The following is a 26719-nucleotide window of genomic DNA, read 5'->3' as shown; positions in this document are numbered from 1 at the left end:
TTTAGTCCTGGTTTAGTCCTGGTTTAGTCCTGGTTTAGTCCTGGTTCAGTCTAGTAATGGGACTTTCGGCTCTTTTATCCGATCCGAGTCTTTTTAATCTGTTTATTTCAAAAAGACTGGCTCCTTTACTGTTTATTTATATGAAAGACGCCGATGTGAGAGCTCGTTTTATCAACTAAAAACACGGAGAAATGAGCTTAAATGTGTTTAAACTGGTTCAAACTGAGTGAGAGTGAGTTTACCCTTCGGAATTACGCAGAACAATAGTAAAAGAAATGATAAAAAGTTGTAGGAAGAAGATGTTTCGCTCCTCGTCCAAGTGACTTCTTCAGTTCTGGTCAGATCACTGCTGGACACTGACTTATATCTGTCTGAAGGAGGCGCTAACGACACGGAAACAAAAAAAAAACACTATTATTTACAGTTTCTTTTTGTAGGCGAAGGTCTAATGAGCTACAGTAAGTGTGCACTGTGCCTGAGTCAAAGTGAGCAGAGTCATTCAAGCCTCTAATGAGTGATTTCACACCTGTTAGCATTGTTTCGTTTGGTTTTTTTTGCGTTTGGGTCTGAGGATGGAGTTATGGAACAGTTGTCATAGTAACTACAAAGAAACGACTTCTAAAACACAGTATGAAAACAACTTATTCTGATTTAAATGAAGATGTGAGTCACTGCTGTAACTTATGTTTGTGAAAGAAACTGACTCTTTTTGAAAAGTTTAAAATCTAAATGCAGCTTGGACTCATCTTTCTCATGTCTGTATGTTTTTTTATCATCTTTAAACCTGGGTTAGGTCTGAAAAAAGGTAAAAAAGAGCATGTTTTAGAAGTTTTGGACTAAGTATATCAAGAATAAGACGTGGGATCGTTTGCGTGTCCACAGTCTTAGATCGGCTTACGAACTGAAATAGTCTTTTCTTTATTCTTTATTTGTCAGGGACCATGTACAAATTCATGAATCTTACAAAGAAAAGATCATTTGTGTCAGATTTGTCCTGCTTCTTTCCACGTGCAGACCCTGAACACACATTAAAACACACATTAAGTCTAAAGAACAAAACATCTCCGGCCCTAAAACCAACCCCATTTATCAATTTTACCTTTTGTTTTTAAACGAAACCGACTTGGAAAACTGAGCCATCACACAGACGTCACGCCGCTGCTTTAGTCCGCGGCGATCCGTGGAGTTTTTCTGAAGTGTTTCTCCGTCCTGGTGTAGTTGGCTCTTTCCAGTTTCGGTGAGTTTCAGGCTGATAAAATCCATCTTCAGCCTCGTTCGTGTCCGGTTTAACCCTGGTTTTGTCTCATTTTTTGTTTTTTAAATCGCTTTTGTCGACGTACACCGCACTTCCGATAAAACCCGTGTTGTTCCCGTGGCCCGGTCGGACGTGGGGCTCTTGGGGCTCTTGGGGCTCGTGGACGTGACCGGCTCCAGATGACATGAACATTGATTTTTTTGCGAGATGGACGGTTCGGCGCAGGGTCATAAAGCCGAACTGACTGATGGCCGTATGTTTATGGAAATCAGACGTTTAGATTAAAGTCCTGATTCATGTCGTTCATCACGGGGGAGTCTCTCCGCGAGCGCGAGATGGAACTTTTGTCTGCGGTAGTTTATGTTCTCATCAGGGAGGACTGGGAAATACTGCACGGTGCTAATGCTGAGACGGCGGAGTCGTTAAACGGGAGATAACGCCATCGTTTCCGGGGGCGTTATTCGTAAAATGTAACGAAGTAAACGTAGAAAAGTACTGTATTTAAGCTTCAATTTTAGGTAGATTTGGTAGAGTATTTGAGAGTAGTATCTGTACTTTCTGCTTCCGCTACATTTTTGAACAGGATTGCGACGTAAAACTCATTTTTATTACAAATTTGAGACCTGCTGAAAAGTCTGACGGTTTATTTTTAACACGTTCAAACTAAAATATCCAAGTAAAATCGCGTAGGAAAAAAAACTATTGATTTAATTGTACAAGCCTGAGCTAAATCTGTCAAAACGTTGGACAAAACGTCGTAGGAGTGAAGACGTTTGGCCGCTCATCCAAGTCGCTTCTTTAGTTGAAGTGAAGACTGAAAAAGCGTCTTGAATGAGCAACGAAAACGTGTTCACTCCTACGAAGTTTCGACAGATTTAACTTTGGCGTTTACTCCGGATCACAAATCAAAATCAGTACATTTGAAACCTTATAACGCCTTAAAATCTACGTGAAATGCTTAAAATGTTTACTCTTTAAGTACATTTTTGAACAGGTACGTTAAGACTTTTACTAGAAACGTGTATTTTCTTTTTCCTGTATTTGTACTTTTACTTAAATACCAAAACTGAGCCACTGATCTGCGCCAAAATCTACTAAGGACGCCGCATAAATTAAGTCTTTTTGCGTTTAATAACTCGGGTTAAAATCTGTCATTTCAGATCAACCCCATTTTTTTCGTTAACTCATTGATTCTGCAGAAGAAGCTCACACTTTTCCTCCGATCCTTTTCCCTCGTAAGCCGCCATCTTTGTTTTAACGCAAACAGACGTCGCCCTTCTCTGATTGGTCGGTTCGTCTCATGTTGCCCGATGACCCCGCCCATCGGAACTCTCTGCCAAAACACCCAGACTCCATCCGTGTCCACGTTCGACGGTGTCGCACTTCGTCGGCTGCTTTTGATCGGCGTTTGCGTCACTTCCGGAGCGACAAAACCCGTCCCATTTCACGCACCGACGAACACGGCCGACAAATGTGCCTCGCGTTTCCGTGGAGATCGGCTGTCACTTCTTCTACGGGAAAAAACGAGTCGACAGAAAACACATAAGTTCAACAATGTGCAACAACAGGGCTAAAAGAAAACGGGTAAAATCTGAATAAAAAACAGACACTCTCCTCTCTCTATCCCTCCTCTTTCTCTATCCCTCCCCTCTCTCTAACTCTCCTCTCTCTATCCCTCCTTTTCTCTCTCTATCCCTCTTTCTCTCTATCCCTCCTTTTCTCTTTCTATCCCTCTTTTACTCTCTATATCCCGCCTTTTCACTCACTCTACCTCCTTTTCTCTCTCTATTCCTCCTCTCTCTCTAATCCTTCTCTACTCTCTCTAATCCTCCTTTTCTCTTTCTATTCCTCCTTTTGTCTTTCTATCCTTCCTCTCTCTCTCTAACCCTTTATTTTCACTCTCTATCCCTCCTTTGCACTCACTCCACCTCCTTTTCTCTCTCTAACCCTTCTTTTCTTTCTATCCCTCCTTTTCATTCTCTCCATACCTCCTTTTCACTCACTCTACCTCCTTTTCTCTCTTTATCCCTCCTCTTTCTGAATATCCTCCTCTCTCTATCCCTCCTTTTCTCTCTATCCCTCCTCTTGCTCTCTATCCCTCCTCTTTCTCTTTATCCCTCCTCTCTCTCTAACCCTCCTCTCTCTATCCCTCCTTTCTCTTTCTATCCCTCTTTTACTCTCTCTATCCCTCCTTTTCACTCACTCTACCTCCTTTTCTCTCTCTATTCCTCCTCTCTCTCTAATCCTCCTTTTCTCTTTCTATACCTCCTTTTGTCTTTCTATCCTTCCTCTCTCTCTAACCCTTTATTTTCACTCTCTATCCCTCCTATGCACTCACTCCACCTCCTTTTCTCTCTCTAACCCTTCTTTTCTCTCTATCCCTCCTTTTCATTCTCTCCATACCTCCTTTTCACTCACTCTACCTCATTTTCTCTCTTTATCCCTCCTCTTTCTGAATATCCTCCTCTCTCTATCCCTCCTTTTCTCTCTCTTTTTTCAGAGTTGACAACAGGCGCAGTATAAAACTCTGACTTATCTCAGGTGACATAATCGACATTCGCCGTCACGTTTGCTCGGCGACGTAACGTAATCGCGCAGACAGCGGTTGGCGTACGCTCCGTGGACCGCAAATGGCGTGCCGCAACGGGACAGGCCGATCCACGGAACACCCCCACTTTTTTTTTACAACTTATACATTTAAAAAAAAGTGCGTAGTCTTGCCCTGCCAGGCTACATCTCCATTAGCTAACGTTAAAACATCCACTTTTTCGGGCTAATTCGGTCACAGATTCGCAGATTCTTCGCCGTTCCGGGTCCAACTCGTCGCAACGTCGTCGTACTGCAGCCCGTTAGCTAATTCGTCTTTTCTGCTAGCGTACATTCCGTCACTCGTCCTCAAAGATGCCTGAGATTAGAAGAACGAGTCTCTGGCAGATGCGGCGCCTTTGAACGTTCCACGCCGTCTTAAATATTTTGCTTGTTGTCGTGGGATGGCGTCCGTATCGTTCTCGTTCTTTTTGAGCTCGCGGCGGCGACAGATTGGAGTCCGCTCGTGTTTCCAAAAGCGGCGGGCTCGTAGTGGTCCCCCGCCTCACGCCTCAGTGTGTGGGACCAGCTGTCCGTCTTCATGTCCATATTACACGTTTATCAAAGGAAACGGCGCCGTCCCGAGTCAAACGCCATTACGCCGCCGTGTTGGGATCAGCGAGGAATCAAGTGCTCGATTTAAAGACGTTTCCTGAGGAGGAGGACGCTGCGGATTTCATGGATTAATGTAATGAAAAAGTAAATGTATAGAGAAGAAGAGAGGAAGAGAAGAAGAGAAGAAGACGAGAGGTAGAGGAGACGGGAAGAGAAGAAGAGAGGAAGAGGAGAAGAGAGGAAGAGGAGACAGGAAGAGAAGAAGAAGACGAGAGGTAGAGGAGACGGGAAGAGAGGAAGAGGAGAAGAGAGGAAGAGGAGACAGGAAGAGAAGAAGAAGACGAGAGGTAGAGGAGACGGGAAGAGAAGAAGAAGACGAGAGGTAGAGGAGACGGGAAGAGAAGAAGAAGACGAGAGGTAGAGGAGACGGGAAGAGAGGAAGAGAAGACAGGAAGAGGAGAAGAGAGGAAGAGGAGACAGGAAGAGGAAGAGAGGAAGAGGAGACGGGAAGAGGAGAAGAGAGAAAGAGAAGAAGAGAGGAAGAGAAGATAAGAAGAGGAGAGGCAGAGGAGACGGGAGGAGAAGAAGAGAGGAAGAGAAGACAGGAAGAGAGGAAGAAGACGAGATGTAGGAGATGGGAAGAGAAGAAGAGATGAAGAGAAGAGAGGAAGAAGAAGAGAGGAAGAGAAGACAGGAAGAGAGGAAGAAGACGAGAGGTAGGAGATGGGAAGAGAAGAAGAGATGAAGAGAAGAGAGGAAGAAGACGAGAGGTAGAGAAGACAGGAAGAGAAGAAGAGAGGAAGAAGACGAGAGGTAGAGGAGACGGGAAGAGAAGAAGACAGGAAGAGGAGAAGAGGAGAGGCAGAGGAGATGGGAGGAGAAGAGAGGAAGAGGAGACAGGAAGAGGAGAAGAGAGGAAGAGGAGAAGAGGAGAGGCAGAGGAGACGGGAGGAGAAGAAGAGAGGAAGAGAAGTTGCTCGTACCAGAGGAGTTCTTCAGATAATCGGTATTGACCCAATATCGAAAATTTTGCTGAAATTGGAAAGAGTAAGACAAACATCAGGTCGGATCAGTGTCGGCTGAAAAAAACAACCAGAACCTCAGGATTTGACAAAACTTTCCAAAGACGAGTGGATCTGGAGGCGTATCCTGTGGATGTGATTGACAGGTGGATTAACCAATCAGAGAGACGCTGGGTGTTTGTGCCAAAAGCAAATATGGAGGAAAAAGGGAAAAAATAAAACCTTAACCTCCTCAGACACGAGCTCTTTCATGTCTTTATTCATTTCTCTTTGTTCTTTGGGCTGATTGGACCTGATGATGGAAAAACAGAATTATCTTTTTTCCATTATGTAGTTTCAGATGCTCTCATATGTTTATGTTTGAATCATTTTGATAAAACATTTGAATAATGATTTGCAAAAACTATTTATTAAGACCCTGAAACAGCAACATTTGTCCTGAGTAAAAACAAAATGAGAATTAAAGCCGCAAGCGGCATCGAACGGCCCTCGCGGGCCGTGCTTCGCACTAGGCCGACCCGGCACTCCCTGTGGGTGGCGCTAACGCGCCACTTGTCCCTGTTTTATTGCGGCTTTGGGCTGCACTTGTCACCAAACAAGTCAAAACACATGTGAAGTGCGATGCACAAAATGCAAAAACATGGGTTTTCCAGGCATCGCCATGGCAACACCGTGCAAAATACAAAGTTGGCACCTCGGACTTTTTTGATGGGGACGACCTGAAGAATCACTGTGCCAAATTTCACATTTCTCAATGAAGCGAATAACTCGTTATAAGACTTTGAAATGTACGAAAATTTGGAAATTTTCCCATTAGGATAACATGGGCGCTCTCGCGCATCGCCATGGCAACCCAGTGAAAAATACGACATGGGTCTGATTGACTTTTTTGATCAGGATGACATGAAGAGTCACGGTGCCAAATTTCACATTATTCCATGAAACTAATATTTTTCCCATGAATGGGAAAAATTTGGAGATTTCCCATTAGGATAACATTGGCAGTTTGGCGCATCACCATGGCAACACGGTGCAAAAGACAACATAGGTCTGATTGACTTTATTGATTGGGATGACCCAATGGAATTTTGTGTCAAATTTGGTAACATTTGGGAAAACTAAATTTTCGGCCATCCATACAAATATATTACATGTTCTGTAGGGGGCGCTGTCGCGCTAAATTTATTTCTTTCACAAACATTAGAATTAGGCCCGAAAGTTTTACAACTGATTCGAATTTGAGCCAAATCGGACTTTGCTTGCGCAAACGGGAGCAAATGTTGAAATTTGAAAATTGCAAAAATTCCGATGGAATTTTGCGGCTTCGCCGCACGGAAACCATAATAGGCATCATCATAAATTGGATAACTTTTGATGCCCCACTTGTCTAGATGATGTACAGTGATTTTCAGCCCTCCAAGTGAAGCGCCTTCAGAGGAGTTGACGAAAATGCGAGGTCAGCGAAAACGCTGACTCGGCATTTTGGAATGTTCAATCCAAGATGGCCGACTTCTGGTGCGTCAGAGGGCGTGGCCATAATAATCTTTTTTGTTTGGCATCACTTGAAGAATGCATGTACCGAATTTCGTGGCTCTACGGCAAAGTTGACGTCGGGACGTCTCCCATTGACGCAATGTATTTTGACTTTTGCAGGGGGCGCTGTCGTGCCATTTTTTTATGCTCAATGATGCACTACATAAAAAAATAAATTTTTCGCCAGACCTGAATTTTGGGCAAAATTTGGTGAGTTTTTAAATTTGTTTAGGGGGTCAAAATCCTGCTCAAAGTGCAGGAGAAAGAATAAATAAATTAAAGCCGCAAGCGGCATCGAACGGCCCTCGCGGGCCGTGCTTCGCACTCGGCCGACCCCGCACTCCCTGTGGGTGGCGCTAACGCGCCACTTGTCCCTTTTTTATTGCGGCTTTGGGCTGCACTTGTCACCAAACAAGTCAAAACACATGGGAAGTGCTGATGCACAAAATGCAAAAACATGGCTTTTGCAGGCATCGCCATGGCAACACCGTGCAAAATACAAACTTGGCCCGTTGGACTTTTTTGTCGGGGACGACCTGAAGAATCACTGTGCAAAATTTTATGTCCGTCGTTGACGGTAATAAGTCGTTATAAGACTTTGAAATGTACGAAAATTTGGAAATTTTCCCATTAGGATAACATGGGCGCTTTCGCGCATCGCCATGGCAACCCAGTGAAAAATATGACAAGGGTCTGATTGACTTTTTTGATCAAGATGTAATGAGGAGTCATGGTGCCAAATTTCACATTATTCCATGAAACTAATATTTTTCCCATGAATGGGAAAAATTGTGAGGTTTCCCATTAGGATAACATTGGCAGTTTGGCGCATCGCCATGGCAACACGGTGCAAAAGACGACATAGGTCTGATTGGCTTTATTGATTGGGATGACCCAAAGGAATTTTGTGTCAAATTTGGTAACATTTGGGAAAACTAAATTTTCGGCCTTCCATACAAATTTATTAGATGTTCTGTAGGGGGCGCTATCGCGCCAATTTAGTTTCTGTCACAATGAGTAGCTTTAGGCCCAAAAGTTTTACAACTGATTCGAATTTGAGCCAAATCGGACTTTGCATGCGCAAACGGGAGCAAATTTTGAAATTTGAAAATTGCAAAAATTCCGATGGAATTTTGCGGCTTCGCCGCACGGAAACCGTGATAGGGATCATCATAAATTGGATAACTTTTGATGCCCCACTTGTCTAGATGATGTACAGTGAATTTCAGCCCTGCAGGTGAAGCGCCTTCAGAGGAGTTGACGAAAATGCGACGTCAGCGAAAACGCTGACTCAGCATTTTGGAATTTTCAATCCAAGATGGCCGACTTCCGGTGTGTCAGAGGGCGTGGCCATAATAATATTTTTTGTTTGGCATCACTTGAAGAATGCGTGTACCGAATTTCGTGGCTGTATGAAAAAGTTGACGTCGACGTCTCCCATTGACGTCAAAAATTTGACTTTTGCAGGGGGCGCTGTCGCGCCATTTTTTTATGCCCAATGATGCACCATATAAAAAAATAAATTTTTCGCCAGACCTGAATTATGGGCAAAATTTGGTGAGTTTTTGAATATGTTCAAGGGGTCAAATTCCTGCTCAAAAAGCAGAAGAACCAAGAAAAAAAAAAAATAATAATAAGAATATTAAAGCCGCAAGCGGCATCGAACGGCCCTCGCGGGCCGTGCTTCGCACTCGGCCGACCCCGCACTCCCTGTGGGTGGCGCTAACGCGCCACTTGTCCCTTTTTTATTGCGGCTTTGGGCTGCACTCTTCACCAAACAAGTCAAAACACATGTGAAGTGCTGATGCACAAAATGCAAAAACATGGGTTTTCCAGGCATCGCAATGGCAACACCGTGCAAAATACAAACTTGGCCCCTCGGACTTTTTTGACGGGGACGACCTGAAGAATCATCGTGCCAAATTTTATGTCCGTCGTTGACGGTAATAAGTCGTTATGAGACTTTGAAATGTACGAAAATTTGGAAATTTTCCCATTAGGATAACATGGGCGCTTTCGCGCATCGCCATGGCAACCCAGTGAAAAATATGACAAGGGTCTGATTGACTTTTTTGATCAGGATGACATGACGAGTCATGGTGCCAAATTTCACATTATTCCATGAAACTAATATTTTTCCCATGAATGGGAAAAATTGGGAGGTTTCCCATTAGGATAACATTGGCACTTTGGCGCATCACCATGGCAACACGGTGCAAAAGACGACATAGGTCTGATTGACTTTATTGATTGGGATGACCCAAAGGAATTTTGTGTCAAATTTGGTAACATTTGGGAAAACTAAATTTTCGGCCTTCCATACAAATTTATTAGATGTTCTGTAGGGGGCGCTATCGCGCCAATTTAGTTTCTGTCACAATGAGTAGCTTTAGGCCCAAAAGTTTTACAACTGATTCGAATTTGAGCCAAATCGGACTTTGCATGCGCAAACGGGAGCAAATTTTGAAATTTGAAAATTGCAAAAATTCCGATGGAATTTTGCGGCTTCGCCGCACGGAAACTGTGATAGGGATCATCATAAATTGGATAACTTTTGATGCCCCACTTGTCTAGATGATGTACAGTGAATTTCAGCCCTGCAGGTGAAGCGCCTTCAGAGGAGTTGACGAAAATGCGACGTCAGCGAAAACGCTGACTCAGCATTTTGGAATTTTCAATCCAAGATGGCCGACTTCCGGTGTGTCAGAGGGCGTGGCCATAATAATATTTTTTGTTTGGCATCACTTGAAGAATGCGTGTACCGAATTTCGTGGCTGTATGAAAAAGTTGACGTCGACGTCTCCCATTGACGTCAAAAATTTGACTTTTGCAGGGGGCGCTGTCGCGCCATTTTTTTATGCCCAATGATGCACCATATAAAAAAATAAATTTTTCGCCAGACCTGAATGATGGGCAAAATTTGGTGAGTTTTTGAAAATGTTCAGGGGGTCAAATTACTGCTCAAAGAGCAGATGAAAGAAGAAATAAAAATAATTAAAGCCGCAAGCGGCATCGAACGGCCCTCGCGGGCCGTGCTTCGCACTCGGCCGACCCGGCACTCCCTGTGTTCCTTTTTTATTGCGGCTTTGGGCTGCACTTGTCACCAAACAAGTCAAAACACATGGGAAGTGCTGATGCACAAAATGCAAAAACATGGGTTTTCCAGGCATCGCCATGGCAACACCGTGCAAAATACAAACTTGGCCCGCTGGACTTTTTTGTCGGGGACGACCTAAAGAATCACTGTGCAAAATTTTATGTCCGTCGTTGACGGTAATAAGTCGTTATAAGACTTTGAAATGTACGAAAATTTGGAAATTTTCCCATTAGGATAACATGGGCGCTTTCGCGCATCGCCATGGCAACCCAGTGGAAAATATGACATGGGTCTGATTGACTTTTTTGATCAGGATGACATGAAGAGTCATGGTGCCAAATTTCACATTATTCCATGAAACTAATATTTTTCCCATGAATGGGAAGAATTTGGAGGTTTCCCATTAGGATAACATTGGCAGTTTGGCGCATCGCCATGGCAACACGGTGCAAAAGACGACATAGGTCTGATTGACTTTATTGATTGGGTTGACCCATTGGAATTTTGTGTCAAATTTGGTAACATTTGGGAAAACTAAATTTTCGGTCCTCCATACAAATTTATTAGATGTTCTGTAGGGGGCGCTGTCGCGCCAAATTTATTTCTTTCACAAACATTAGAATTAGGCCCAAGAGTTTTACAACTGATTCGAATTTTAGCCAAATCGGACTTTGCTTGCGCAAACGGGAGCAAATTTAGAAATTTGAAAATTGCAAAAATTCCGATAGAATTTTGCGGTTTCGCCGCACGGAAACCATAATAGGCATCATCATAAATTGGATAAGTTTTGATGCCCCACTTGTCTAGATGATGTACAGTGAGTTTCAGCCCAGCCGGTGAAGCGCCTTCAGAGGAGTTGATGAAAATGCGACATCAGCGGAAACGCTGAGTCGGCATTTTGGAATTTTCAATCCAAGATGGCTGACTTCCGGTGTGTCAGAGGGCGTGGCCACAATAATATTTTTGTTTGGCATCAATTGAAGAATGCATGTACCGAATTCCGTGGCAGTATGAAAAAGTTGACGTTGACGTCTCCCATTGACGTCAAAAATTTGACTTTTGCAGGGGGCGCTGTCGCGCCATTTTTTTATGCCCAATGACGCACCACATAAAAAAATAAATTTTTCACCAGACCTGAATTATGGGCAAAATTTGGTGAGTTTTGAAATATGTTCAGGGGGTCAAATTCCTGCTCAAAGAGCAGAAGAAAGAAGAAATAAAAAAAATTAAAGCCGCAAGCGGCATCGAACGGCCCTCGCGGGCCGTGCTTCGCACTCGGCCGACCCGGCACTCCCTGTGGGTGGCGCTGACGCGCCACTTGTCCCTTTTTTATTGCGGCTTTGGGCTGCACTTGTCACCAAACAAGTCAAAACACATCGGAAGTGCTGATGCACAAAATGCAAAAACATGGGTTTTCCAGGCATCGCCATGGCAACACCGTGCAAAATACAAACTTGGCCCCCTGGACTTTTTTGACGGGGACGACCTGAAGAATCACTGTGCAAAATTTTATGTCCGTCGTTGACGGTAATAAGTCGTTATAAGACTTTGAAATGTACGAAAATTTGGAAATTTTCCCATTAGGATAACATGGGCGCTTTCGCGCATCGCCATGGCAACCCAGTGAAAAATATGACTTGGGTCTGATTGACTTTTTTGATCAGGATGACATGAAGAGTCATGGTGTCAAATTTCACATTATTCCATGAAACTAATATTTTTCCCATGAATGGGAAAAATTGGGAGGTTTCCCATTAGGATAACATTGGCAGTTTGGCGCATCGCCATGGCAACACGGTGCAAAAGACAACATAGGTCTGATTGACTTTATTGATTGGGATGACCCAATGGAATTTTGTGTCAAATTTGGTAACATTTGGGAAAACTAAATTTTCGGTCCTCCATACAAATGTATTAGATGTTCTGTAGGGGGCGCTATCGCGCCAATTTACTTTCTGTGATAATGAGTAGCTTTAGGCCCGAAAGTTTTACAACTGATTCGAATTTGAGCGAAATCGGACTTTGCATTCGCAAACGGGAGCAAATTTTGCCTTTTGAAAATTGCAAAAATTCCGATGGAAATTTGCGGCTTCGCCGCACGGAAACCGTAAAAGGGATCATCATAAATTGGATAACTTTTGATGCCCCACTTGTCTAGATGATGTACAGTGAATTTCAGCCCTGCAGGTGAAGTGCCTTCAGAGGAGTTGACGAAAATGCGAGGTCAGCGAAAACGCTGACTCGGCATTTTGGAAATTTCAATCCAAGATGGCCGACTTCCGGTGCGTCAGGGGGCGTGGCCATAATAATCTTTTTTGTTTGGCATAACTTGAAGAATGCGTGTACCGAATTTCGTGGCTCTACGCCAAACTTGACGTCGCGACGTCTCCCATTGACGCAATGTATTTTGACTTTTGCAGGGGGGGCTGTCGCGCCATTTTTTTATGCCCAATGATGCACCACATAAAAAAATAAATTTTTCGGCAGACCTGAATTTTGGGCAAAATTTGGTGAGTTTTTGAAAATGTTCAGGGGGTCAAATTACTGCTCAAAGAGCAGAACAGGAAGAAATAAAAATAATTAAAGCCGCAAGCGGCATCGAACGGCCCTCGCGGGCCGTGCTTCGCACTCGGCCGACCCGGCACTCCCTGTGGGTGGCGCTAGCGCGCCACTTGTCCCTTTTTTATTGCGGCTTTGGGCTGCACTTGTCACCAAACAAGTCAAAACACATCGGAAGTGCTGATGCACAAAATGCAAAAACATGGGTTTTCCAGGCATCGCCATGGCAACACCGTGCAAAATACAAACTTGGCCCCTCGGACTTTTTGGACGGGGACGACCTGAAGAATCACTGTGCCAAATTTTATGTCCGTCGTTGACGGTAATAAGTCGTTATAAGACTTTGAAATGTACGAAAATTTGGAAATTTTCCCATTAGGATAACATGGGCGCTTTCGCGCATCGCCATGGCAACCCAGTGAAAAATATGACAAGGGTCTGATTGACTTTTTTGATCAGGATGACATGAGGAGTCATGGTGCCAAATTTCACATTATTCCATGAAACTAATATTTTTCCCATGAATGGGAAAAATTGGGAGGTTTCCCATTAGGATAACATTGGCAGTTTGGCGCATCGCCATGGCAACACAGTGCAAAAGACGACATAGGTCTGATTGACTTTATTGATTGGGATGACCCAATGGAATTTTGTGTCAAATTTGGTAACATTTGGGAAAACTAAATTTTCGGTCCTCCATGCAAATGTATTAGATGTTCTGTAGGGGGCGCTATCGCGCCAATTTACTTTCTGTGATAATGAGTAGCTTTAGGCCCAAAAGTTTTACAACTGATTCGAATTTGAGCCAAATCGGACTTTGCATGCGCAAACGGGAGCAAATTTTGACTTTTGAAAATTGCAAAAATTCCGATGGAATTTTGCGGCTTCGCCGCACGGAAACCGTAATAGGGATCATCATAAATTGGATAACTTTTGATGCCCCACTTGTCTAGGTGATGTACAGTGAATTTCAGCCCTGCAGGTGAAGCGCCTTCAGAGGAGTTGACGAAAATGCGAGGTCAGCGAAAACGCTGAGTCGGCATTTTGGAATTTTCAATCCAAGATGGCCGACTTCCGGTGCGTCAGAGGGCGTGGCCATAATATAATTTTTTGTTTAGCATCATTTGAAGAATGCGTGTACCGAATTTCGTGGCTGTATGAGAAAGTTGACATCAACGTCTCCCATTGACGCCCCAAAATTTGACTTTTGCAGGGGGCGCTGTCGCGCCATTTTTTTATGCCCAATGATGCACCACATAAAAAAATAAATTTTTCAGCAGACCTGAATAATGGGCAAAATTTGGTGAGTTTTTGAATATGTTCAGGGGGTCAAATTCCTGCTCAAAGAGCAGATGAAAGAAGAAATAAAAATAATTAAAGCCGCAAGCGGCATCGAACGGCCCTCGCGGGCCGTGCTTCGCACTCGGCCGACCCCGCACTCCCTGTGGGTGGCGCTAACGCGCCACTTGTCCCTTCTTTATTGCAGCTTTGGGCTGCACTTGTCACCAAACAAGTCAAAACACATGTGAAGTGCTGATGCACAAAATGCAAAAACATGGTTTTTCCAGGCATCGCCATGGCAACACCGTCCAAAATACAAACTTGGCCCCCTGGACTTTTTTGACAGGGACGACCTGAAGAATCACTGTGCCAAATTTTGTGTTCGTCATTGACGGTAATATGTCGTTATAAGACTTTGAAATGTACGAAAATTTGGAAATTTCCCCATTAGGATAACATGGGCGCTTTCGCGCATCGCCATGGCAACCCAGTGGAAAATATGACATGGGTCTGATTGACTTTTTTGATCAGGATGACATGAGGAGTCATAGTGCCAAATTTCACATTATTCCATGAAACTAATATTTTTCCCATGAATGGGAAAAATTGGGAGGTTTCCCATTAGGATAACATTGGCAGTTTGGCGCATCGCCATGGCAACACGGTGCAAAAGACGACATAGGTCTGATTGGCTTTATTGATTGGGATGACCCAATGGAATTTTGTGTCAAATTTGGTAACATTTGGGAAAACTAAATTTTCGGCCTTCCATACAAATTTATTAGATGTTCTGTAGGGGGCGCTATCACGCCAATTTAGTTTCTATCATAATGAGTAGCTTTAGGCCCAAAAGTTTTACAACTGATTCGAATTTGAGCCAAATCGGACTTTGCTTGCGCAAACGGGAGCATATTTTGACTTTTGAAAATTGCAAAAATTTTGATGGAATTTTGCGGCTTCGCCGCACGGAAACCGTAATAGGGATCATCATAAATTTGATAACTTTTGATGCCCCACTTGTCTAGATGATGTACAGTGATTTTCAGCCCTGCAGGTGAAGCGCCTTCAGAGGAGTTGACGAAAATGCGAGGTCAGCGAAAACGCTGACTCGGCATTTCGGAATTTTCAATCCAAGATGGCCGACTTCCGGTATGTCAAGGGGCGTGGCCATAATAATCTTTTTTGTTTGGCATCACGTGAAGAATGCGTGTACCAAATTTCGTGGCTGTATGAGAAAGTTGACGTCGACGTCTCCCATTGACGCCCGAAAATTTGACTTTTGCAGGGGGCGCTGTCGCGCCATTTTTTTATGCGCAATAATGCACCACATAAAAAAATAAATTTTTCAGCAGACCTGAATTATGGGCAAAATTTGGTGAGTTTTTGAATATGTTCAGGGGGTCAAAGTACTGCTCAAAGAGCAGATGAAAGAAGAAATAAAAATAATAATAATAATAATAAAAATAATAATATTTTTAGCAAAAACAATATATCCGATAACATTAGAAACACATATTATACGTTTTTTGAAAGCTCTCGACCTTCCCCACGTCACCGTGGGGTCAATGGCGAATGACGAGCGCTAACGCGCTCGTCATTCGCCATGGCGTCGGGGTCCGCCATTGACCTCCCATTGACTTCCATTCATTTTAGCAGTTACAAGTATGGCCCATGCCTGCGGCATGGGGCCTTGGATAGGGCTCGATGCCAGGAGTGTGTTTGGGGACATTAGCGCTTCGCGCTGCGTCAGCGTCAACATTGAGTCAATGGGCTTCGCCCATTGACTCAATGTTGACGCTGACATGCTAGCAAGAACAAATATGCATGTCCCATGCCTACGGCATGGGTTGCTAGGACACAGGAGTCTGTGCAGGGGGCGATGGGGGACGACGACTCCTATTGACTACTGTTAACGCATGTCAGCGTCAACATCGAGTCAATGGGCTTCGCCCATTGACTCGATGTTGACGCTGACATGCTAGCAACAACAAATATGCAAACCCATGCCTACGGCATGGGTTGCTAGGACACAGGAGTCTGTGCAAGGTCGCGGTGCTGCCACGAAGTTGCGCGCTTCGCGCGCAACTTCGTGAAGACAGTTTGCAACGATGAGTGCTTCGCACTCATCGTTGCGGAAGCAATAGGCCCTACGCCCTGTAGGGGCTCGGGCCTAATTAAAGCCGCAAGCGGCATCGAACGGCCCTCGCGGGCCGTGCTTCGCACTCGGCCGACCCGGCACTCCCTGTGGGTGGCGCTAACGCGCCACTTGTCCCTTTTTTATTGCGGCTTTGGGCTGCACTTGTCACCAAACAAGTCAAAACACATGGGAAGTGCTGATGCACAAAATGCAAAAACATGGGTTTTGCAGGCATCGCCATGGCAACACCGTGCAAAATACAAACTTGGCCCGTTGGACTTTTTTGTCGGGGACGACCTGAAGAATCACTGTGCAAAATTTTATGTCCGTCATTGACGGTAATAAGTCGTTATAAGACTTTGAAATGTACGAAAATTTGGAAATTTTCCCATTAGGATAACATGGGCGCTTTCGCGCATCGCCATGGCAACCCAGTGAAAAATATGACAAGGGTCTGATTGACTTTTTTGATCAGGATGACATGAGGAGTCATGGTGCCAAATTTCACATTATTCCATGAAACTAATATTTTTCCCATGAATGGGAAAAATTGGGAGGTTTCCCATTAGGATAACATTGGCAGTTTGACGCATCGCCATGGCAACACGGTGCAAAAGACGACATAGGTCTGATTGGCTTTATTGATTGGGATGACCCAATGGAATTTTGTGTCAAATTTGGTAACATTTGGGAAAACTAAATTTTTGGCCTTCCATACAAATTTATTAAATGTTCTGTAGGGGGCGCTATCGCGCCAATTTATTTTTTGTCACAATGAGTAGCTTTAGGCCGGAAAGTTTTACAACTGATTCGAATTTGAGCAAAATCGGACTTTGCATGCGCAAACGGGAGCAAATTTTGACTTTTGAAAATTGCAAAAATTCCGATGGAAATTTGCGGCTTCGCCGCACGGAAACCGTAATAGGGATCATCATAAATTGGATAACTTTTGATGCCCCACTTGTCTAGATGATGTACAGTGAATTTCAGCCCTGCAGGTGAAGCGCCTTCAGAGGAGTTGACGAAAATGCGACGTCAGCGAAAACGCTGACTTTGCATTTTGGAATTTTCAATCCAAGATGGCCGACTTCCGGTGTGTCAGAGGGCGTGGCCATAATAATGTTTTTTTTTTGGCATCACTTGAAGAATGCGTGTACCGAATTTCGTGGCTCTACGGCAAAGTTGACATCGGGACGTCCCCCATTGACGCAATGTATTTTGACTTTTGCAGGGGGCGCTGTCGCGCCATTTTTTTATGCCCAATGATGCACCACATAAAAAAATAAATTTTTCGCCAGACCTGAATTTTGGGCAAAATTTGGTGAGTTTTTGAAAATGTTCAGGGGGTCAAATTACTGCTCAAAGAGCAGAAGAATAAAAAAAAAAAAAATAATAATATTTTTAGCAAAAACAATATATCCGATAACATTACAATGGCATAATATATGTTTTTTGAAAGCTCTCAACTTTCCCCACGTCACTGTGGGGTCAATGGCGAATGACGAGCGCTAACGCGCTCGTCATTCGCCATGGCGTCGGGGTCCGCCATTGACCTCCCATTGACTTCCATTCATTTTAGCAGTAACAAGTATGGCCCATGCCTGCGGCATGGGGGCTTGGATAGGGCTCGATGCCAGGAGTGTGTTTGGGGACATGAGCGCTTCGCGCTGCGTCAGCGTCAACATTGAGTCAATGGGCTTCGCCCATTGACTCAATGTTGACGCTGACATGCTAGCAAGAACAAATATGTATGTCCCATGCCTACGGCATGGGTTGCTAGGACACAGGAGTCTGTGCAAGGTCGCGGTGCTGCCACGAAGTTGCGCGCTTCGCGCGCAACTTCGTGAAGACAGTCTGCAACGATGAGTGCTTCGCACTCATCGTTGCGGAAGCAATAGGCCCTACGCCCTGTAGGGGCTCGGGCCTAATAATAATAATAATAAAAATAATAATATTTTTAGCAAAAACAATATATCCGATAACATTAGAAACACATATTATACGTTTTTTGAAAGCTCTGGACCTTCCCCACGTCACCGTGGGGTCAATGGCGAATGACGAGCGCTAACGCGCTCGTCATTCGCCATGACGTCGGGGTCCGCCATTGACCTCCCATTGACTTCCATTCATTTTAGCAGTTATAAGTATGGCCCATGCCTGCGGCATGGGGGCTTGGATAGGGCTCGATGCCAGGAGTGTGTTTGGAGACATGAGCGCTTCGCGCTGCGTCAGCGTCAACATTGAGTCAATGGGCTTCGCCCATTGACTCAATGTTGACGCTGACATGCTAGCAACAACAAATATGCAAACCCATGCCTACGGCATGGGTTGCTAGGACACAGGAGTCTGTGCAAGGTCGCGGTGCTGCCACGAAGTTGCGCGCTTCGCGCGCAACTTCGTGAAGACAGTTTGCAACGATGAGTGCTTCGCACTCATCGTTGCGGAAGCAATAGGCCCTACGCCCTGTAGGGGCTCGGGCCTAATAAATAAATAAATAAACAAAAATAATAATAATTTTAGCAAAAACAATATATCCGATAACATTAGAATGACATATTATACGTTTTTTGAAAGCTCTCGACTTTCCCCACGTCACCGTGGGGTCAATGGCGAATGACGAGCGCTAACGCGCTCGTCATTCGCCATGGCGTCGGGGTCCGCCATTGACCTCCCATTGACTTCCATTCATTTTAGCAGTAACAAGTATGGCCCATGCCTGCGGCATGGGGGCTTGGATAGGGCTCGATGCCAGGAGTGTGTTTGGGGACATGAGCGCTTCGCGCTGCGTCAGCGTCAACATTGAGTCAATGGGCTTCGCCCATTGACTCAATGTTGACGCTGACATGCTAGCAACAACAAATATGCATGTCCCATGCCTACGGCATGGGTTGCTAGGACACAGGAGTCTGTGCAGGGGGCGATGGGGGACGACTCCTCCTATTGACTCCTGTTGACGCATGTCAGCGTCAACATCGAGTCAATGGGCTTCGCCCATTGACTCGATGTTGACGCTGACATGCTAGCAACAACAAATATGCAAACCCATGCCTACGGCATGGGTTGCTAGGACACAGGAGTCTGTGCAAGGTCGCGGTGCTGCCACGAAGTTGCGCGCTTCGCGCGCAACTTCGTGAAGACAGTCTGCAACGATGAGTGCTTCGCACTCATCGTTGCGGAACCAATAGGCCCTACGCCCTGTAGGGGCTCGGGCCTAAAAAACCATTGTGCCTCTTGGAACAAAGTGTCTCATGTGAAGAGACAGGAGCAGGAGACATGTGACTTGACAAAAAAAAAAAAAAAATTAAAAAAATAAAATACAAAAAAAAAAAATTCTGAACATTCTAAATAAAATAAAAAAATAAAAAATATTCTGAATTGAACATTATTTCATTGTTGCTGTTCGTCTTCTTCTTCTAAAAATTTGCATTGTGGCCTAGACCCAAAATGTGTTGTCCACATATGAGGACGCCAGGTCTCAGAGAGGATAAAGTGTGGATTTTACAGAATTAACAATAGAAGGAGCAAACTATGACCTATCTGAGGTAAAATAAGTGACATGTCCCTCCTTTTCACTCAAAACGGGAGTTTATCTGCAATATGGCGTCTCGAAAATAATCAGTTAAAGATCACGCAAATATGGTTCACTCAGATACACCTCGAGAGTAAATCGTGTCAGGATGTCACCTGTCGAGTTATAACGTGGATAAAAACTCTGAAAAGTAGATTTTGCGGAGTAGTTCTGATTTAAACGTCTGTGTGACTCTGACATGAATAATCCGAGCGGAGCTGTGTCTTTTATTTCAGATTTTTAGAGCTTCGTGCTGCTGGAGTTTACATCTGGGCGATAAATCTTTACGATATTTATCCTTCTTACGTTTGAAATATAGAGCAATAACGTGAGAAGTTTTGAAACAGTCGTCCTCTGTCCTCGTGTGAGACTCTGTCCGTCCTCACGACTCCGTCTGTTTTCACTAAATCACAGGACGACGCTTCAAACTGATGGACGCGAAGGACGACCACAATTTCCTGCACAAACCGACGTTTTATCAAAGTGAAAATCAGATTTGAAATGAGAAATAAACGCAGGAAGTGAAGGAGACGTGTTTCCTGTTGGACTCGTGGTGAAGAGCAGAGACTGGAAAAATAAACGACGAGATTCACTCATCTACTCCCCCTCCAAAGGAAATGAGGGATCACTATTCCTCTCTATCCTTCTCTCTATCCCTCATTTTCTCTCTCTGTCCTTTCTTTTCTCTGTCTGTATCTCTTTTTCTCTCCTTATCCCTCCCTTTCTCTCTCTATCCTTCCTTCTCTTTTTCCGTCCCTCCTTTTCTCTCTCTATCCCTCTCTCTCTCTCTGTCCCTCCTATTCTCTCTCTATCCCTCCTGTTCTCTCTCTATCCCTCCTTCTCTCTTTCTCAGTCTGACTTTAAAGTGACAGATGAACGTGTCTTTAACTCCATTTTATTTAAGATTCTTTCAGTTCGTGCTCGTCCTCTTTTTTCTCTTATTCTCTTCCTGTCTTCTCTTTTTCTCGTCGTCTTCTCTTCCCATCTTCTCTTCCTGTCTCCCCTTCTTTTTTCTTCTTTTCCTCTCTTTGCTTCTCTTCCTGTCTTCTCCTTCTCTTTCTCTTTTCTTCTCTTCCTCTGTTTTTCTTATGTCCTCTCCTCTTTCTCTCTCCTTTCTTCCCATCTTCCCTTTCTCTCTTCTTCTCTTCCTCTCTCTTCTTATGTCCTCTTCTCTTTCTCTCTACCTCTCTTTCTTTTCTTATGTCCTCTTCTCTTTCTCTCTTCCTCTCATGTCCTCTTCTTTTTCTCTCTTCTCTTCCTCTCTTTCTTTTATGTCCTCTTCTCTTTCTCTCCTCTTTCTCTTCTTATGTCCTCTTCTTTCTCTTCCTCTCTTTCTCTTTTTATGTCCTCTTCTCTTCCTCTCTTCTCTTCCCATCTGTCTCCTCTTCTTCTCTTCCCGTCTTCTCTTCCTCTCTTGTTGTCTCCTCTCCTTCTCTTCCTGTGTCCTCTTGTTCTCTTTCTCTCATTATGTCCTCTTCTCTTCCTGTCTTCTCTTCCTCTCATCTTCTCTTCCCATCTCCTCTTCCTCTCTTCTTCTTCTTCTCCTCCCATCTGTCTCCTCTTCTTCTCTTCCTGTCTTCTTTTTCTCTCTTCTTCTCTTCCTCTCTTGTTGTCTCCTTCTTCTCTTCCTCTCTTTCTCTTATTATGTCCTCTTCTCTTCCTCTCATCTCCTCTTCCTCTCATCTCCTCTTCCTCTCATCTCCTCTTCCTCTCTTCTTCTCCTCCTCTTTTGTGGAGAACATAAAAGACAAAATGCAGAATAAACTGTAAATAAAACACAAATTAAATGTCACTTTGAGCTGATCTAATTCAGACTTAACAAAAACATCCTCCTTTCTTCACTCAGGACAAACCAATAACATCTCCACGGACACCAGGGAAGTTCCACAGTGCGGCTTTAGTCATGTTTATTCACAGTGACCCATCGACAGTCGAAAACGAGGCCAATAAGTTTCAGAAAAAGGCTCAAACTTCTGTCCGTTTTCCACATTGTACTTTGAACGCCGCTGTCGCTCAAACTCAGATTAAAGCCGAGTCCCGAGATCTGAAGTAAACTTTGTATTGTGGAACTTTTTTGTGTGCAGGTGCGACGTTTGATGTGGCCATGCGCTTCCTGTCCGAGTGTCCGTGGAAGCGGCTTCAGGAGCTCAGGGCTTTGATCCCCAACGTCCCATTTCAGATGCTGCTGAGAGGAGCCAACGCCGTGGGCTACACCAACTACCCCGATAACGCCGTCTTCAAGTGAGTCACACACACGGACTTTACACGCCACGCCGCACTTTTTACTCCACGTCCGACTTTCTGAGGCTCGTTGGAGAAGCATTTACCCCTGAACTGGTCTGGGCACGACTGTAAGACACAACTGCACTATAAAATGTTTGTTTGTTTTTTTCCCGATTATTGTTTTGGTACGAAGTTCATAGCCTCTGTAGCACGCTAGCTAGCTCTCTGCATCTCAAAGCTAACAGTCACTTTCATTAAAATCGGTAAATATAAAATAAACAACATATTAAAAGTCAAATTGATTAAAATAAAGACACCCCAGTTATTTTAAAATGTAGAATACTTCAGTTTGTGGTGTTCTAATATTATTTTTTTGTTGTTTTAATGTTGTTTTTAGCATTAGCGTTAGCATAGAGACACAAGCACGCTAGCTAGCTCTCTGCGTCTCAAAGCTAACAGTCACTTTCTTTAAAATCGGTAAATATAAAATAAACAACATATAAAAAGTCAAATTGATTAAAATAAAGACACCCCAGTTATTTTAAAATGTAGAATACTTCAGTTTGTGGTGGTGTTCTAATATTATTTTTATTTTTTTGTTGTTTTAATGGTGTTTTTAGCATTAGCGTTAGCATAGAGACACAAACGCGTCTCTATAAACACAGAAGTGTTTATTTTATTTGTGTCGTTTTTAACATGTGACAGTGACATCCACCTGCAGCTCCCTGTCCGCCATGTGACCCTTAACCCCCTGACCTCTGACCCCTGACCCCTAACCCACCTGCATCTCTCTGTCCACTGCCTCATCTTTACAGATTTACTCATTTTAGTGTGACTTGACAAAGACCTCAGAGATAAAACTGGACAGGAAGTAGTGACGATAACAGTGAGGTCTATTTACCGTATTTCCCGGATTATAAATCGGACTTTTTTTCAGTTTGTCTGGGGGTGCGACTTGTACTCAGATGTGATTTATATGTGAAATATGTTTTTTTTCCTTCATTTTTATGTATTTTTTGGCTGATGCAACTTATGCTCGGATGCATTTTATATGTGAAATATGTTTTTTTCTTTCTATTATTATGTATTTTTTGGCTGGTGTGACTTATACTCCAGTGCGACTTATACTCAGATGCGAATTAAAAGTGAAATATGTTTTTTTTCTTTATTATTATTATACATTTTTTGGCTGGTGCGACTTATACTCCAGTGCGACTTATACTCTGAAAAATAAAGTGACATATGTAAAATTAAAAACAGTTCTTTTAGTTCTTTTTCTTGCATCATTAAAAACGCACCTGGACTTATTTTTACCCATCAATAACAAAACATAATGCATAATACGACAAGTTTAAAAGTCCATTCAAAACTCTTTCTAAAGCCTAAAAAGTAAACACACGAAACATCCAAAACTAGAGCTACATTTTGTCTTCTGAAGCGTTAATTCATTAAAAATCGAGAGTACATTTCCTCAGTGTCTTCTTAGAGTGTTTACTTTATTTAATACGTTGACTTTCTCTTCGTTTTACTGTAGCTCAGGATCGTTTTCCCGATTTAGGACCTGATTTGCTTTTCCCCGACCCGTTTTAGGATCCCCGCGTGTCATTTCTAAACCGCGGCGTTCCTCGTGCGTGCGGTGTCGTATCGTCAATTCGTAAACCGCAAAACATCACCGCGGCAACAGCCAATAAAACAGAGCGTCGGCGTCAGGGGCAGCTCTGTAAAGTTGTAAAATAAAAAAATAAATTAAAAAAATAATTAAAAAATAATAATAATAAAAAATAAATAAAATTAAAAAAAATAAAATAAATAAATAAATAAAATAAATAAATAAATAATAAAAATTAAAATTAAAAAATTAAAAGTTGTAAAATTCTCGTCCATATTGTCCGTCAGAATGTGAAGTAACGACCCAGTCCACGGATCAGAGCTGTTAATCCAGTGTAAATCGTTGTTTAAAAAGTAAAAAGGCGAGAGTAGATCGTCACGCGTGTTTGTTTACATCCACACAGCGAGGATCAGGCTGAAGCTGCTGCAGATTAGCGATAGCGACTCTACTTCCTGCGTCGTTTATCTCCAGCTTTTTGCGCATTAAACGTATTTATCTGAACTACTGCACCACATTTCACTAATAATAATAATAATAATAACAACACGGTTTAGACTGTGATCTTTGGGTGTAAAACTCAAATTCACAGTGGCCAAAATTAAAAACCAAGACAAATTCACGGACCAAACTCAACATTTATTGGTAAATTATTGGTAAACCTTTTGATTAGCTCATTTTGATGAAACACAACTCAAGTTTAACACACTGCCAGGCCAAAAAAGAAGTCGCACACTCTAATATTTGGTTGTTCCGCCTTTAGATTTGATTGATGGAATGTCACACGATTTATTTCCATCCAGTGTTGCATTAATGTTTCACCTGTTTCATTGATGCTGGTCGAGTCTGACGCTGCTCAAAGCTTCTCCAGCACAAAGAGTCTCAGTGGGGTTAAGGTCTGGACTCTGTGGTGGACGATCCATGTGTGAAAATGTAGTAAGTACATAAAGTAAAGTAAATAAATAGAGAAATAAACAAGTAGAAAAATAAATAGAGAAATAAAAAAATTGAGAAATATATAAATAGAGAAATAAATAAATAGAGAAATAAATTGGGAAGTAAATAAAAATAGAGGAATAAATAGAGAAATAAATAAAAAATAGAGAGATAGAGAAATAAAAAATATATAATAAATAAAGCAACATAATTAAAAATAAAATAATTAAAATTGAAATGAAATAATTTAAAATAAAATAATAAAAAATAAAGTAAAATAATAAAAAATAACATACAATAATTAAAAATAAAATCTAATAATTTTGTTTGAATCTGGAAATTCGAAACACCTGTGACGGTGGCTCAGTTGGTAGAGCATTCACTGACCTGAAGGTTAGCGGTTCAAATCCCGCTCTCGACATAAGCATCACTGTTTGAGCGGTCAGCTCTACTAACCTGACTACTAAGTTGTCGGTGCGATTCCAGCTCCCACAGATGAACGCTGTTGTTGTGTCCTTGGGCAAAACGCCTCAAACAGCCCAACAATCCATGTGTGAAAATGACGTCTCCTGATCCACTATTTCACAATTTGAGCTCGATGAATCCTGGGATTGTCGTCTTGGAATATGAAAAAATCCACTGATGGAATAACCTGGTCATTCAGTTTATTCAGGTGTCAGCTGATCTCATTCTTTGACCACAGACTGATGCTGAACCTAGAACGGACCAACTGCAGCAACCCCAAACTATTTGCTTAGTTAAATCCAGATGACGACTTTTTTTTTTTTAATTTTTTTGGCCAGATAGTGTATATCACATCTACGGCCCGTGGCGAACCAGGAAGTGCAATTTTAAACTTGCACCAAATGGAAAAAAGAGAAAAAATAGGCAAGTTTTAAAAATCTAATCATAAGTCGGATTATGCTAGCAGTCTAACTTTTCATATTCTGTCACATTTTGAGCCCGATGAATCCTGGGATTGTCGTCTTGGAATATGAAAAAATCCACTGATGGAATAACCTGGTCACTCAGTATATTCAGGTGTCAGCTGACCTCATTCTGCTGAACTAGAGCGGACCAACTGCAGGAGGAGACCACCTGTTTGCCGAGTTAAATCCAGGTGGTGACTTTTTTTTTTTTTTTTTTGACCAAGCAGTGTATTAAAAACATATGAGAAATTAAATTTGAAATGAAAGACACATCAATAGTATAAATTTCCTTTTAAAATAAATCAAATAAATTATGCCTCTCTCTGTCGCCTTTTAAGTTTCTGTATAAACTAAATATTTTTTTCACAAACCAACGACAAAAACCAACCACAAATTTAATTCACTAAAAATTCAACTTTCAAACTATGAACAGTCCACGCCTTGAAGTAGAAAAAACGCACAGAGAAAACAAATATTCAAGCTGAATTTGCGACGCTCTGATTGACTCGACTGCGCACCAGCGTATTAGCAAAGTATTCTGGGATTTGGAGTATTAACGGTGCTCGCAAATTTGACATATGTGCTTTCGATTCTCAACTTGAATCATTTTACTTACCAAGGAAATAGGTACGCTCAACTTTCAGCTTGTGGTGTACCGTCCCTTCGCTGCCGAGTCTCAACCAATTCTCCTCATGTTTACATTTTGCGCTTTTTGCCGCACGTTTAAAAATCATTTACGCCCGAGCGATGCGTGGCGGGCTTTACTTATACATATATATTTGTTATCTGCACTAATCCTTATCTTTGTGTATTATTTTTTGAAAGTCCTTACGCGGCTTGAATGTAAAAATCGTATTTATAAAACCAACAAGGATCTACACAGTCAAACCAGTCGCGAATTAAAATGTAAATCTCTTCTCACTCGGACTGGGGGGGAGGAAATTCCGATAACCCTGACCCCGCCGAACGGAAAAACGCAAAGCAATAATACGCCTATTTGCATCATTAATCTTTTGTTTTGGCTCGAACTCTGAAGATTGTAGAAAATCTGTTTTATAGACATGATAATCCCGGGATGTATAGGAGCTTTAAATAGCGCGGAATAATGACATATTTGTGTACGTATAGAAATAATACAAGCCACTTAATGTATGCATGGTGATTCAGACCTTGGCCCACATGCATCACGGACAAAACGGAGAAAATACAAAGGAGAAATATTGTAATTTCCTATGCACATCAGCTGCTGCGCGGGGCTCAGAGGCTTCCTCCGTAGACCCGGCTTTGTTGGTCCAGATGCTGCTCCTTCATCACTCTCTCCGCAAACGTTTCCCGTGAAAGTTGCGCGTTTGACCAGCAGTTCTGCAGCCGTGTTGTCATCAAATTGTCAGTAATAATGAATGAGAGCCATAAATAAACGTTGACACATCTG

General features: G+C 42.8%; 1 protein-coding gene across 1 annotated transcript in view; it reads left to right on the top strand.

Annotated features, from left to right (window-relative positions):
* The window catches only part of LOC117385935 (pyruvate carboxylase, mitochondrial-like), a 683990-nt gene that overhangs the window by 528821 nt on the left and 128450 nt on the right, over positions 1-26719 (top strand). The window contains exon 16 of the mRNA XM_033983216.2: positions 21678-21834. Within this exon, the coding sequence (XP_033839107.1) occupies positions 21678-21834 (157 nt within the window). The remainder of the gene's footprint in view (positions 1-21677; positions 21835-26719) is intronic.

The sequence above is a fragment of the Periophthalmus magnuspinnatus genome, chromosome 18, assembly GCF_009829125.3.
Source record: "Periophthalmus magnuspinnatus isolate fPerMag1 chromosome 18, fPerMag1.2.pri, whole genome shotgun sequence".
Lineage (NCBI taxonomy): Eukaryota > Metazoa > Chordata > Actinopteri > Gobiiformes > Gobiidae > Periophthalmus > Periophthalmus magnuspinnatus.
Note: the sequence above shows the minus strand (reverse complement) of the source record. Positions and strands in the feature narration are given on the sequence as shown.